At 46.5% G+C, this 15,097-nt stretch overlaps 1 protein-coding gene across 1 annotated transcript; it reads left to right on the top strand.

The window, feature by feature from the left end:
- The first annotated feature begins 7,674 nt into the window (after nucleotides 1-7,674).
- LOC133496214 (synaptotagmin-14-like) lies at nucleotides 7,675-15,011 on the top strand. Its single transcript, XM_061811491.1, has 7 exons — nucleotides 7,675-8,503; nucleotides 8,923-9,060; nucleotides 9,958-10,193; nucleotides 10,282-10,719; nucleotides 10,836-11,016; nucleotides 11,137-11,193; nucleotides 11,374-15,011. Exons 1-7 carry the CDS (start codon nucleotides 7,675-7,677, stop codon nucleotides 11,703-11,705), a joined length of 2,211 nt encoding a protein of 736 aa, XP_061667475.1. The 3' UTR covers nucleotides 11,706-15,011.
- Nucleotides 15,012-15,097: the final 86 nt, after the last annotated feature.

Genomic DNA, 15,097 nt, shown 5'->3' with positions numbered 1-15,097 from the left:
AAATAAAAACCCCAAACCACTGCACACTTTCATTTTTTTTTTTTTAAACACATTTAAGGCGAAAATGACTTGCGCTGTAGTGGCACGTGCCGAACACTTTTAATTTGCTGGGACTATATTAGTTCGCGGAGGAAGATGGTGCCGTGGCCGGTTTGTTTTCGTCGCTAAATTCTACGGACAGAGGACGTGACCCACGTAATGAGTTTACGGTCTCATTGGGTAAGAAAATTCTATGAAATATGGCAACGGAGGGGGGGGGGGGGATAAGTGGGGTGTCCTTTTATGGTCATCGTGTCACGTGCAGCCATTTGTGCAGAATACTGAATGACACCAGCAAGATGTACACTTTCACTAATCTTACGGGATATGGAACACCGACCTTGCTATTTGGGTGAATTGAAATCATATGCATTTATGTATCAAGAGTTGTTTCATAAAACCACTTAAAGGAAGAGTTAAAAAAAAAACGTTTTGGTCATATGTCAAACTGACCCGATAGTAGAATATTATGAAAATGGTCTTTTGAAATTCCCTCTTTTTTAGCAGACTTGTTTTTGTGGCTGGATTAGAATATTTACCATGGGTTACCAAGAATATTTAAAAATAAGTAATATGACAGATCTGGGGAATAAAAAAGTGTTTTAAAAGCACACCGGTAAAAGAAGAGATGCCACTAGGGAAGTGAGAATCACCACATACTTGCCGAACATTTTAGGACCGACGCAGCATTATTAACGCTTCTGCTCGATATGTAACCGTGACCCTCGTGAGGATAAGAGGCTAATAAAATGTATGGATGTTCCAAAGAAATGCATCAATCTGGTAGCAATCACTAATATTGGATTCCTTACTGGGAAAATTCGTAAAAAACCTGCGAACGCCACCTTTCAGTGGACTTCTGCACTTGTACTGTGGTGGTAAAGTATAGCTGATTCGTTTCACACGGATGATGCAGGTTCGAATTCCGGTCATTTCCCCGATATCCAGAAACGACTGGTCCTTAGTCAGGGGGGAAAAAACTGCATCAGGAGTTACTTGGTGTAGGAACCCCTGACTGAATCGCTTTTTTGGAATAGTAATTAACAAATATATTACAATTTTCTGTATGAGTGCATGGCAGGTGCTGATGTTTTGGTTAGCAACAGACTCCGAATGGACTCAGCAGTTACAGTTATGGGATGTCAATGTGAACAATAGAATGAATAAAACAAATTACCGGTAATTAGAATTCCGGCATCCGTTCGCGGGGCGGCATTAATCTGTCAAGAGCGAATGACGTACCGGCGACTTAAAAATATACGCTACACAATGTACATAATTTAATTTCATTAAGGTGCACCTGCCTTCCATTGCAGTCGGGCCTGGTGTGAAAATAGATATAAAAATGAAAACATTCTCCAAAGCTATAGTTGATTGAAAGAGAAGTGGGGTTCACACAGTGTTATCATGTAACGGTAAAGGCTAATCCAGCCATTCTTTTGCCGCTTATCCTCACGAGTGTCGCGGGGCCTGCTGGAGCCTATCCCAGCTGTCAACAGGCAGGAGGCGGGGTACACCCTGAACTGGTTGCCAGCCAATCGCAGGGCGCATCGAGACAAACAACCGCACTCACAATCACACCTAGGGGCAATTTTGTTTTTGGGATGTGGGAGGAAACCGGAGTGCCCGGAGGAAACCCACGCAGGCACGGGGAGAACATGCAAACTCCACACAGGCGGGATTGAACCCAGGACCTCAGAACTGTGAGGCCAACGCTTTGCCAGGTGCTCCACCGTGCCCCCCCCCCCCCCGCGAATGTACAGTATTTCATCCCAAATTTCTCACAAGACTGCACAAAACTGCATTTCCTCTCCTATATTCTGATTTAAAAATGGTGCTCCGTGTTTTGCTGGTTGCAATTTTTTTTTTTTTTTTTTTGGGCTCGGGCAAGCTTTTGGCCTGCAGATGAATGAATCGCCCGCGAGGACTTTTAAGTGATTGGGTCTGAGTGGTTCTGTCGACGGCGTGACGGAACACAAATCAGCCTCTATTTGCGCCGCGTATTTGTTCTGATTCATCTCCTCGCTTGTGTTATTGGGAGAGATTCGTGATGGTCCCTCTTATGTCACAAAGTCATTTGCAGTCCATCCATTTCACACAAGATAACGTGAACATCTGTCAGGTTTGTTACTCTAGCCATCAAAGTATGCTTGCGCTGCATGTATTCATAATTTGTATTTCTCGTCTCACCTCACCAGGGGGCGGGAGGAACTGCGGCGTTCACGAGCTCATCTGCGCGAGAAGAGGTAACGCCGAGCGAGCGTTGTACGCGTGTATGTTATTGTACCCGTTGGCACACTTTTGATTTAGAAGTGACATGTTACTGAATTATGAATAGCGTATCAAGTTTGTGTCCACTTGTGCAAAAGAAGGCGGCAGCGTGCTCATGATTTATTCAGCGTGGAGGTTTTGTGTAAGCGACCTTTTATCTCCTTTTTAATTAAACGAGTGTTAATTAATCAACCTGCTGACAAATATTCAACTGTGCGATCAATAAAAACATTTTTTCCCCCCTCCAAATAATTGTGCTGAAGTTTTCAAGGTTGACCTTTGAAGGCGTATTCGGGCCTCACCGATAAGAGACAAAAATTATGTTACAATAAAGTTGGATTAGTAATAGCAAGAAAAAGGGCAAAGGTTTAGTAAAAGTCTCAGTTTTACCAGAATTAAGTCATAAGAACTTGTAATATTCAGAAAGAGTCCACATTTTACAAGAATGAACTCGTAATATTAAGAAAAAGTAAAAATGTTATACACCCCCCTGCCCACAATTACTTATTTACCATAATTTCTGGCCAATAAGACGCGACTTTTTTCGCAAGCTTTCAACCATGCGGTTTATGCGGTGATGCGGCTAATTTGTGCATTTTTTGTGTTGTTGTTTTGTGATGTTATCGCTGCGCTAGCGTGTTACTGCTGTGTCTCAACGATTTTTAACCAGTATGTTTTTTCTAACCGGCCCTGTTAGCGTGGCGTTAGCATTAGCAGTAAACTCTCTGTGTACCGTCTTTCTTTGTAAATATCTCGTGTTTCAATGTGGGCACTTGCAGTTTTTACACAGCCTGTGTATGTACCAAATGGTATTTCCCTTACTAATGTACTGGGTGAGGCTTATAACCAGGTGCGCTAGGTAGCCCGGGAATTACGGTACATAAAAAAGCAGTTTTGTTACCAGTAAAGTCACTTTAAAGTGAAAAACATAGCTTCTAAAATTGTTCAAAATCATTTAAAATAGAAGAAAAAAGCCGTTATGTCCATTTTTGAACGCTATGGGCATGTCCACCGATTGCGCTGAGGCCACGCCCCACTCTGCCGCCAATCAAATACCTCGATTACGACCTAGAAAAATGGATGCTGCTATTTCTACCACCGTTCTTATGCTTCACACCAAAGGAATATATCCAACCCGGTGTTAGAAGGGCTTTTCCACAACGCGACAACGAGGCGCTCGAAAGCATCGCTAATGAACCACAAATAACAGGTATTATACTGAAAAAAATTGTTAATTTCCAAGTTTGTCTCGCTTCACCTCCACTTTCCAAGGTTACACGGGCCGAGAGGTCAATTTACCTCGGGGTTTTAAATTATTCAGCTATTGTTGACATTTGCAGAGCAGGTCCGACATGGCTATGAGCTCGCTACGTGTCGGGATAAGAGCTAGCGGTGAGCTATTATTTCTTTCATAGATAGCAGAGAGGCTTGCTGTTCTCGTGATTCCAAATAGAACAACTTTAGTTGTCCTTTAGTAGCGAGTAAAACAGACTGGAGGGGAGCCTCCTGGAAGTCGTGACAAGAAAGGGGATATACAGATGGTAAGAGGGGCAGCAAATGGCTTTTTTTTTTATCTCTGGGGATTCAACCCTCTGTCGCATATGCAGTCTGCATCTCTGCTCAGGCTGCATTGTTCTCTAGATTTTGACTTTCAGATTTCAACGAATAAGAGTGCTACACACGGGCTGCAGAGTTTCATGTTCAGTTTTGTCACTGTGGGCGACTGGCTCTAAGTCACCCCTTCGATTATTCAGAGGCTCCTGCACTGCGTCGATGCGCGCTGAGCATTTTTGTCGACATACCCAAAATGTTTACACCGGGTTCTCCCCGCCGTCTCTCATTTTGCCTGTCTACTTCTTTACGCAAATGTAGCCGACACATGAATGCAAAGATGGGAGGCATAACAAACGGTTTTCTGAGCATACAGCTATTTTATTCAACTTACCGTAATTCTTGTCCTACAGAGCCCACCAGGTTATAAGCCTCACCCAGTACATTTGTAAAGGAAATACCATTTGGTACATACATGGGCCGCAGCTATGTAACAGCCGCAAGTATCCACATTGAAACCCACATTGAAACACAAGATATTTAGAAAGACAGACCATACGCAGAGAGTTTAACGCTAGCGCTGCTGCGCTGATGCTAACGCTAGCGCCGCGCTAATAGGGCTGGTTAGAAAAAAAAAAAACATACTGGTAAAAATCACTGAGACACAGCAATAACATGCTATCGCCACGCTAACAAGGCCGGACGGGTAAAAGTCACTTCCTCGACACATATATTCCACTTGTGTCACTCTTACCTTTTCCGCTCGAGTGCCCCCTTGCGGCCGTTAGAAAAAAATGCACAAATTATCCGCATCACCGCATAAAACGCAGAGTTGAAAGCGTGTGAAAAAAGTTGCGACTTATAGGCCGGAAATGACGGTAAATAAATAATTGTGTGCAGGGGGGTGGATAACATTTTTAGTTTTTCTTCTTAATATTAACCAGTAAAAATCACCAAGACACGGCAGTAACATGCTAGCCCAGCGCTAACGCGAGCTCAGCGCTAACAGGGCCGGTAAAAGTCACTTCCTCGGAACATATATTCCACGGGTCTCACGCTTACCTTTTCCGCTCGAGTGCCCCCTTGCGGCCGTTAGAAAAAAATGCACAAATTATCCGCATCACCGCATAAAACGGAGAGTTGAAAGCGTGTGAAAAAAGTTGCGACTTATAGGCCGGAAATTACGGTAAATAAATAATTGTGTGCAGGGGGGTGGATAACATTTTTAGTTTTTCTTCTTAATATTAACCAGTAAAAATCACCGAGACACGGCAGTAACATGCTAGCCCAGCGCTAACGCGAGCTCAGCGCTAACAGGGCCGGTAAAAGTCACTTCCTCGGAACATATATTCCACGGGTCTCACGCTTACCTTTTCCGCTCGAGTGCCCCCTTGCGGCCGTTAGAAAAAAATGCACAAATTATCCGCATCACCGCATAAAACGCAGAGTTGAAAGCGTGTGAAAAAAGTTGCGACTTATTGGCCGGAAATTACGGTAAATAAATAATTGTGTGCAGGGGGGTGGATAACATTTTTAGTTTTTCTTCTTAATATTAACCAGTAAAAATCACCGAGACACGGCAGTAACATGCTAGCCCAGGGCTAACGCAAGCTCAGCGCTAACAGGGCCGGTAAAAGTCACTTCCTCGGAACATATATTCCACGGGTCTCACGCATACCTTTTCCGCTCGAGTGCCCCCTTGCGGCCGTTAGAAAAAAAAAATGGATAATTTAGCCGCATCACCGCATAAACCCCAGAGTTGAAAGCGTATGAAAAAAGTCGCGCTTTGTAGGCCAGAAATTACGGTAATTGGTTTGAAAATTATTGATGATAATTGTATCTTTGTTTTTTGTTGTCTATGTGCCAGCGACGTATATTGTTGTAGTGACTAGCAAACAATGAAATGCTTTTCCACTAGATTACTTCTTTTATGTTTTTATGTAAACTATGTGCCGTGGTTTTTAATAGATTGGGAAACACTATTTTAGCATAAGTACAGTACATACTTGTACTTGTACTGTTTGACCGAATATTTCAGGAATACGATGCACTTTCAATGTTGACCAACATAATGTGGGATGTGATTCGTAATTAGCAAATCTGTCTCACATCTACTGGATCTGGGTTTGAAACTTGACTCTGTTGCAGATTTTTTTCTACCCTTCTCGCACTTTCCAAAAATATGTATGTTAGGTTAATCAAAAATGTTCATGTGCCCCATGTTTGACTCAAGACCATTTGAGGTGGTCCCCTACACGACTGGCCCCAAGCAAGAGGGGATAAACTCCAGCTCAGCAACGAACCTAACGAGGACAAGTGCAATAGAAAAAGGATGAGGAAAAATGTGTATTTTCTCCGCACGGAATCATATTAACCTCTGTGTGACATTGTCGTAAATGTGCGCGAGACGCAATCTGAGAAGCGAAGTCGTACTAGCGTGCAGGTGTGTTAACTAGCTCTACGTTGTAGTCAGATAGTGCGCATAAAAATAGCATAGGGATGATTACGTGCACCACAACTGGCCTACATACAGAGCTGCAGCGCCTTAGAAGTAGAGAGAACACAGACTAGTGCAGCAGCCCTGACTGGGAACTTTTCCTTTATTATTTATTATTTGCATTGTGTGTGTATAACATGATTATTAAACCCTTAAATAAATCCTCCATTTTTGTCCGCCTGTGCTTATCTCGTCCTCAGTGTCTCTCGAGCTTCTGGGTGTCCTGTCCTCCATCACCGCCTTCATGGCGCTGATGGCTCTGTTTTTTTTCTACCTCAGCAACAAACTGTCAGTGGACGAATGCGACACGGCGCCGCAACTCAGTGGCTACCGGAGCAACCAAACAGGTACCGAACGCTTTTTGAGGGACACACATCCGCTCTCAACTTCATTTTTTTGTTTTGAGTTACAGGCAAAAGAAATTTTGTTGCACGTATTCACTGGTGGCAGGAACAACAAGCAGCAGTTTGGCAGGTCTTGAGAAAATTATAAAAAAAAAAAGAGGTCAAGTACTGACTGCAAGCTTTTTATTCCCATTTCCAATGACTTGTACAAAAAATTAGATCTGCAAAATAAAAACAGATTTTGTATTCAAACCGCATAGCATTGTTTTACGGAAGGCACCTAGCGTGACGCTAATACACAAAGTAAATGCAATAAATGCATTGATGTTGAGGTAATTATAACCCTTTGACCAATTTATATTTGAAAACAATCTGAAACAACTCATGTATCCAGAGAATACAGTAATACACAATCATATATTCTTTATCCCCTGCAAAAAAAATGACTACAATTATCGCAATTTAGTTGTTTCATCATCAAATCTACATGTAGTATGTCCTTTTGGTGTTATACCACCCCCTGGTGCAGGTTGAATGATCATAAAGTAAAACTATCATAAACTTAATATTTCTTTTATGAGGTGCAATACTTTAGAGTGCCATTTTGTTCTATTAAAAACATGTGACAATAGTTTTGGTTGTGCTTTTCGGGTTACTGGAACAGATTAATGGCCTTTCCATTAATTTAAATAGGCAAAGATGATTTGAGTTACGAACATTTTGATTGAACGAAGGCACCACTTTAATGCTATTTGACTTTCACTTTTTGAATTTGAACTCCTGATATATTTACAATTAATAAGTTGCTCCTGTGTATAAAAACTGTCCAAGTACTGCTTGAATTAAGTGTTTTAGTAAACATAAGCGGTGGTCTTGGCGCACGCCTTGTGCTAACAATCACATGTCCGTGTCAGTGCCTGTGATGAACTAACCTGGCAGTCAACACCCAGTCGAACCCCCGCCCGTGGAGAGATGGCCTTCTTCAAGAGCTTTCAACAGAACCTCCCATCCGTCAACATTTCTTCCATCTTGGACTCGGTCAGCAGCAAAGTGGACGACCTGGCAAACGCCGTCAGCGACGTCACGTACGCCGTCAGCGACCAGTTGACCGAGCAGGTCAACACCATCATCAACAAGGTCCAGGAGGAGGAGGACGGAGAGAAGGAGTCGGCGCGGACATCCGCTGAGCAGGACGGGAAAGCTGGGAACAGAAGCGTTGGGCCAGAAACGACAAGATCGAGCTCGAAAACCAACCAAAGTAGCCACGAGGTCGAGGAGGACTACGCGCAAAGCCGGCTGGAGTGGGAATGGAGGGACGGGTGTTGGCGGGTGAAGAAGACGGAAGCCGAGATAGCGGAGGAAGAGAGGAGGAAGAAGGAGGAGAAAGAGTTGCAGGAGAAGATGGAGCAGAGGAGGAAAGAAAGGAGGGAGAAGCGCTTGGAGAAAGCCGCCATGTCCAGGACCAATGAAGAACCTTCGCGAGAGGGACAGGAAGAGGACGCGGAAGACAATGAGTTAAAAAAAACAGGCGAAGAAGCGAGTGCCGGCGAAGACGCAACTCAGCCCAGCGGACGCAAAGAATGGGATCGAGCGACTCCGTCATCGGAGCCTCAAAGTGAGAGTTTATGCGAACAGGAGGAGGAAAAGCGCAGCCTGGGGAGGGAAGGCGACGACGAGGGAGCGCCGGACGCCACGAGAACTAAAGTCAAAAAGAAGGAGAAAGTCGCTAAGAAAGCTGAGAAGGAGGCAAAGAAGAAGGAGAAAGGCAAGAAGAACAAAAAGAAAGACAAACGCAAGCAAGGTTAGATGGTGTGGTGCTTGAACTTTCCTTCCTTTTCTTGAAATTCACCTTGCTGGACTAGACGTTCTCGCCAGATTACGTTTTTTGGGGCTTCTTGACTCTTGTGACCCTTCTTGAATCTTTCGTTGTGACCAGATTTCGGTCTGCTGTCCTGAACACGAGCATCTATTTAGTCCTACCGGTCAGTTCTCGTCACGTCATACTGTTTCCCCTGTGGTACGTGGATGTAGATGAAGACTGATTCTGAACTGGTCTAGATATTTTACTTGGCTCAGTTGACTGCAGTTGTGTTTTCGTTATTGATGGATTCTCAAATGTTGCAGTCAGAACGGTAGTATTAGCCTCCTATGAAGGCCCAGGTAACAGATGCCATCTTTACATAGACGATATCACACATTTGCCTGCGTATGTTCCATCAGATGCGGTTTTGACAGACAGCGACGAGGACAGAGATCCGGAGTCTGTGGTCCAGTCCAACGTGACTACATTGTGCAGTAGCATAAACAAGGAGGCCACAGAGCAGGAAGGCTACAGCAGTGAAGCCTCCGGTGAACATGGTGAGTGTCTCTTTAAAAAAATTCTCCATTGTAACTTCCCATAGAATTTCAACCCCTTTGCCTCCTTGATCTCTAATATGTTGTGATGTATCAATTCAACGACAACCAGCCTCAGGCCTACCGGTACTATGTTGTTATAGCCACGTACAACGGTCGTTATTCCGTATCAAGGTCCAGAAAGTGAGCCACATCGGCCGGGGCGCTCCACAGGTGTTCCACCGTCAGCGTGGTCGGTTTTTGAGGAGTGACACCAGCCCGAACGAAGTTGCGATAGCGTCGATGTCACGGGCCGCGGGAGTTGTCTTTCGGATTCGGCTCCTGGAGGCGGGAAGGGTTTGTTGCCGGCGATCCCTCCGGTTATGGTGGTTCGACGGATCGCCAAGAGGCGGCGCCTGTAGCCGGCCGATGAATGTACTGCTCGGTCGATGGCTCGATATCTTGGACGGTTTTGAGCAACGCTCTGGGGCACGCTTTATGCGTTGTCATCTCATGATTAGGCTCTACGGCGAGGTAGCACTGAAGCGCGTATTGTTTTGTGAGCATCACATTGTGCTCGCCTACCGGAAGGAGCTTCGACTCGGCGTGTAGGTGATCGATGGAAGCCATTTTGTGGCAGCCCGTGGCGATTCGAAAGGCAGTGTTTTGAGCTGCCTGGAGGGAGTCCCAATGAGTTAGCTTCGGGTTGGGAGTCCACACAGGTGCCGTGTAGTTCAGGATCGATCTTCCGATGGTCTTGTACTTCGTGAGGATGGTCTCCTTGGTCTGGCCCCACGTGGTGGTACTACGTTCTGTCGTAAAGGTGCTAGTTGGCTTTAACAGAGTAAACTGTTCCTTAAGTACGGAGCGAGCGGTTACTCACGTTACTACGACTTCTCTTAGTGTTTGTGATGAAAGCAGCCAGCAGCATCCAGAAGATAAAGAAAGTGCCTTCCCTCACGGAGGGCCAGCCTCCTCCCTATCAGGATCGGGTCTCGGTGGGCCACGTGTCCTCCTCCCGCTCCAGAGTCCGCAGGGGGTCGTCCCCTCAGCGCTGCTCCAGTGAGGCGAGTGTGGACCAGGACAGCGGGAGCTATGTCAACAAAGGCTGCGAGGAGGACATACCTAGTGACAGCACTGCTGTGGTGGGGCCCGAGGTGAGCAGAAAACAAATGAGACACTATAAAAATTGCAAATTTTTCTTGGACAGCGATGATATTGAAGTAAATTGCTGTCGTTTTGTAGAACAGTTCTGGTCCACTGCTCCCTTCAGCCTACGAGCCGGAACCCCTGGCCAAGTACGGGACCCTGGATGTGGCCTTCGAGTACGACTCCGACGAGCAGTGGCTGGCCGTCACGGTCACCGCGGCGACGGACATCCCCGCTCTCAAACAGACGGGCAACATCTCGTGGCAAGTCCACCTGGTACTGCTGCCCACCAAGAAGCAGCGGGCCAAGACGGGCGTCCAGAAGGGCCCGTGCCCGGTCTTCGCCGAGACCTTTAAGTTCTCCGGGGTGGAACAGGACGCGCTGAGCGACTGCGCCGTTCGATTTCGCTTGTACAGCATCAGACGGATGAAAAAGGAGAAGGTCCTGGGCGAGAAGGTGTTCCACCTCACGAAGCTCAACCTTCAGGGGAAAATCGCTCTTCCTGTCACCCTGGAGCCTGGCTCGGAACTTACGGTGAAAGCTTTTTGCCAGTTTGTATTTATATTTTGAAGCAGCGGCGGAGTTCCTCTCAAGCCTCGAGCACCATATACCCGTGACAGAATAAGTGCTGAATAAAACGTCCTCCTCAGGGTTGCGGCTCGGTGGTGAGCGTGTCCCGCAGCGCAGGAGGCGTGTCCTACCGCTCCGCCGAGGATCCGTCCCCGCCGGAGATCCTCCTGGGCCTCGTGTACAACTCGGCCACGGGACATCTATCCGCCGAGGTGATCCAGGGGAGCCACTTCAAAAGCGCGGCATCCGATAAACCCATCAGTGAGTGAAAACGGCTTTGAATTTTCGGAACGATCTCCGTCGAAACTCCCGCGACCTTTTTTGGCTCCGACTGCTGTTTTTCACCTCTTGCTGTCCTTGTTTCCAATCTTGTGTGCCCAGATGGTCTGTTTTGTTGTTTAAAGCATTTTGTTGGGGGACAACTTTATATCATGAGAGGTAAGAAACTTAGTGGAAAATATCTACCAGAATTAAATAGAAATCTGTCCTTCTAAATAAATTGTCTTAGAATTCTGAACGTACAACTTTGCTGAGAAATAAAGACGATAGAAACCCAAGATTCCTGCCATACTTGCTTCCCACCACTTGACGGCGCTCTTTCTCACACCCTCCTTGCAGACACATACGTGACGCTGACCATGCTGGACTCCAAGGGGAAGGAGATGTCCAAGTTCAAGACTGCGGTGTGTCGCGGGCAGCCCAGCCCCGCCTACAAAGAGACCTTCGTCTTCCAGGTGGCGCTCTTCCAGCTGTCCGACGTGTCGCTGGTGCTGTCCGTGTTCTGCCGCCGGAGCAGCATGAGGCACCGAGAGCGCCTGGGCTGGGTCTCCTTGGGCCACAGTAGCACCGGCGAGGAGCAACTGGCCCACTGGACCGAGATGAAGGAGGCCGAGGGGCAGCAGGTGTGTCACTGGCACACGCTCACCGACACAAAGGGCCTGATTTGCTAAAGGTTTACGTCCTTCTGCAAAAATGGGCACAAACTTGTTTGTTCACACAAACGTGGAAGATGTGGAAGCTGATCTATGAACCGGGTGCACCCAGGATCGCGTCTGCCAAACGCCCAAAAACCGCCGCACATTCATTTGCGTGCATCCTGGGGAGGGGGGACGCGAATTGATTGGATGATGTCAGCACACACGATGTGATAACTGCTGTGCACGAGGATGACTGCGGTTATTTTTGTCGAGGGGGAGGCACGACGAAAATCCAATTCACGCGTTTGATTTACAGCTCATGTTTAAAAATAACAGGGTTGACCCCCAAGTGCTGTACATTCTATTTAAAGACCATCACAGATTTGTACTCATTTAAATGCATTAAAGGTTTAAGGAAGTTAAATGCTGAAAAGGTGCAAAGGCAGAACAATGAATAACTTAATTGACGTACTCCGGGGTCCAGCGAGCGTCGCCCCCTCACCCACTTCAGAAGAACTTGAGCAAATTACGTTATGCAGTTAGCATCGAAAACCGTTCTCAAATCCACCGTCGCCGCCACCTTACAGTAAGATTGTTGGTTGCGAGTGCATGGACATCACGCAAAATACAGAGAATCCGGCTGTGGACTGGGGCTTCGGGCTGGCGTGGCCACTTTAGAGTGCCTTGTTGTTGGCTGTAAGTGCGCGCACATTACTGAGAGAAGGCAGAAGCCTGCGGGGGGAGTCATCTTAGGGCTGTTGTCAGGAGATTTGCACTGGTGGGGCCACTTTATTATTACGCAGGGTGGGCACAAACGGTACATCCAGTGACCATGCGCTCTGATCAAACGAAATATCTTGCGGTTCCCGACATCCTCAACTTTATCAGAGCGACGGATGATTTTTGGTTAACGCTACCAATTCCAAGAGCAGCACGGTGGAGTGCCTGTGGAGTGTTGGCCTCACAGTTATGAAGATCAGGGTTCAAATCCCGACCCCCGGCTGTGTCGAGTTTGCATGTTCTCCCCGCGACTGCGTGGGTTTTCTCAGGGCACTCCTGTTTCCTCCCACATCCCAAAAATGTGCATTCATTGGAGACTCGAAATTGTTCTTGACTCTTGGCACTCTAAATTGCCCCTAGGTGTGATTGTGAGTGCGGCTGTTTGTCTCGATGTGCCCTGCGATTGGCTGGCAACCAGTTCAGGGTGTACCCTGCCTCTTGGCCGTTGAGAGCTGGGATAGGCTCCAGCGCTCCCCGCGACCCTCGTGAGGATAAGCGGCAAAGAAAATGGATGGATGGATGGACTACCAATTCCATGATTCCAGAACAAATTTTTGAGCTTGTGGCACCATTTAGGATCTTAGTAAAAGATCACAATCTTCGTAAATCACGTGGAACACGGCCACCAACCGCGCATGCAACATGTTAGAGCAGGGGTTTCAAACTCATTTTTGTCGAAGGCTGCAACGTCATTTCAATTTCCCTCGGAGGGCTGTTATGACAGTAAAACCATACCTCACTATATTCTTTCAGATGCACAAGTTGAGGAATAATAGTTTGTTCCACTATTGATCAAGTCACTGTATAAAGGGGATTGGTAGCAGAAAATGCCATATCGCAACATTAATGTTTATTACATATGACAATTTTGACACAGAAATAAATGAATGCGGGAGAAAGCAGGCATACCCGGAGAAAACCAACGCAAGCTTGGGGAGCCTGAAATTGACACGGCAACCTGGCCCAATGTGGGAGGGATGATAATCCGCAAAATTCTTTGTGGAGATTGTCGAGATTTTGTCAACAAATGATTTGAAAAATTCGCCAGGGAATCAGTCGGCACGTTTTCCCCCCACTGCATCGACATCAAGGTAGATTTCAGTTCTTCAGGAGTCACAGGTGTATCCAGTTTGACAGATATGTCAGGATCTCATGAACGGGGTTTCTAAAACGTACGGCTTTATGTCTCATTGAAAACCTTCCATTTTAACGGGGCGGCGCATTCCCTTTGAGAGTCCACCGCAACGCCTACACACATTTGCATGCAACCTGCAGCAAACGTTTACATTGCGAAGAGCCTTTCAACGCCACGTAAGACATTTTCTCTCGGTACCGTCGGGACCAAAGAATGTCACCGGCATGCAGAAAAACGGCTACCGACACGCAAAAATGCATTGACTGTTAAAAAAAAAAAGGGCATATTCGTGAAGATTGCAACTATGCTAACAAGCTGTGCTTTTTTTCCTTCTAATTAACAAGAGTCATCCTTTTATTATCAGTCAAGAGGTTTACAGTTTTTCGAGAAGGAACTTGCAAAACTGGGTGTACGTGATGTAAGAGGGGATTCAAACCGTAGTCTTTATAGTCTTGGTGTGGGTTAACAAAGAGCCGCTCGTCTTCTCGTGTCGGAACAGACGAAGAACTCTTTGACTGGCCAACCTTGACACGTGGGCTGCGTCTATTCACTCACGAATGCGGCGCTTTCTGCTGAGCGATACCCGCACGGCCTGGTCGGTGGCTCGGTCTCGTTTCACCCCCCCCCCCCCCCCCCGTTCCGAGTGAACGGAACCTGTAACCATGGAGAGGAAACATGCAGAGATACAGTGGAAACTCGAGATTCAATTAGCCTAAAATTGGTACTGGTACAAAACCCCAATGCCCGTCCATTTCTTGACATTGCAGCTACATAACCGTGCCACTATTCCCTTTTTAACATGCCCCACTCCTGCCCCGGAACAAATCCAGGTCAACTTTAGAGGTTCCACTGTTGGAAAAAAAAAAAACCCAAAAACTTAAAACTGTCGAACAGACTTGCCAAGTGAGTGTACGATGGGACCAGTTTTTCCCCTTTCGGGTTTCAGTGGCCTCCGAGCTGAACCTCAGAGTCTTCCTGCATGGAAACGTCTTTGTCAACAATGACATTCATCAGATGCCATGGAAACCAGATGACTCCTGTTTAAATGGAAACAAAGTCATTTTTTTTTTTTATTTCCGTTCACTTGCCTCCCATCTCCTGCCGGTTCCGAACAACGGACCTCTCCACCCGCACTGAAGGATGGGCAAGTTTGACTCGCTCAATGCGCTTTACGTAACAACTGCAGAATCCAGCAGAAACGTTCCCTGCGCTGAGCTGTGGAAAACCAGCTGTGCCACAGAACCCGCCCCAAGCGCGGGTTAAAAAAAAATACCAGCTGAACCGTTTAGTGCCTCAGATGTGGGAGGTCTAGAATAAAGAAACCCCCCAGAGGTCTTCATGAAACGTGTAGAGGGGCATTACGGGAAGGAATATTAACATTTCCAACGTAAAGGGAAAAACTGCAACCAAAATTTGTCCATGATTCAAATGTATGGCAGTAGCTAGTTTTCCTTGGCCCTCCATCTTTGCGATCAGAGACTAGTGTCATGTCAATTTATTGCATGTATCT

The sequence above is a fragment of the Syngnathoides biaculeatus genome, chromosome 23 (genome assembly GCF_019802595.1).
Source record: "Syngnathoides biaculeatus isolate LvHL_M chromosome 23, ASM1980259v1, whole genome shotgun sequence".
NCBI classification, from domain to species: Eukaryota; Metazoa; Chordata; class Actinopteri; order Syngnathiformes; family Syngnathidae; genus Syngnathoides; species Syngnathoides biaculeatus.
This window is presented reverse-complemented; position numbering and strand designations above follow the sequence as displayed.

What these genes read in the sequence shown, in the direction of transcription:
- LOC133496214 (XM_061811491.1), top strand. Translation starts at nt 7,675, where the DNA reads ATGGCCTTCTTCAAGAGCTTTCAACAGAACCTCCCATCCGTCAACATT. An exon ending in TGAAGCCTCCGGTGAACATG is followed by an intron (nt 9,061 to 9,957) that starts GTGAGTGTCTCT and finishes TGATGAAAGCAG; the next exon opens with CCAGCAGCATCCAGAAGATA. An exon ending in GGCATCCGATAAACCCATCA is followed by an intron (nt 11,017 to 11,136) that starts GTGAGTGAAAAC and finishes TTGTGTGCCCAG; the next exon opens with ATGGTCTGTTTTGTTGTTTA.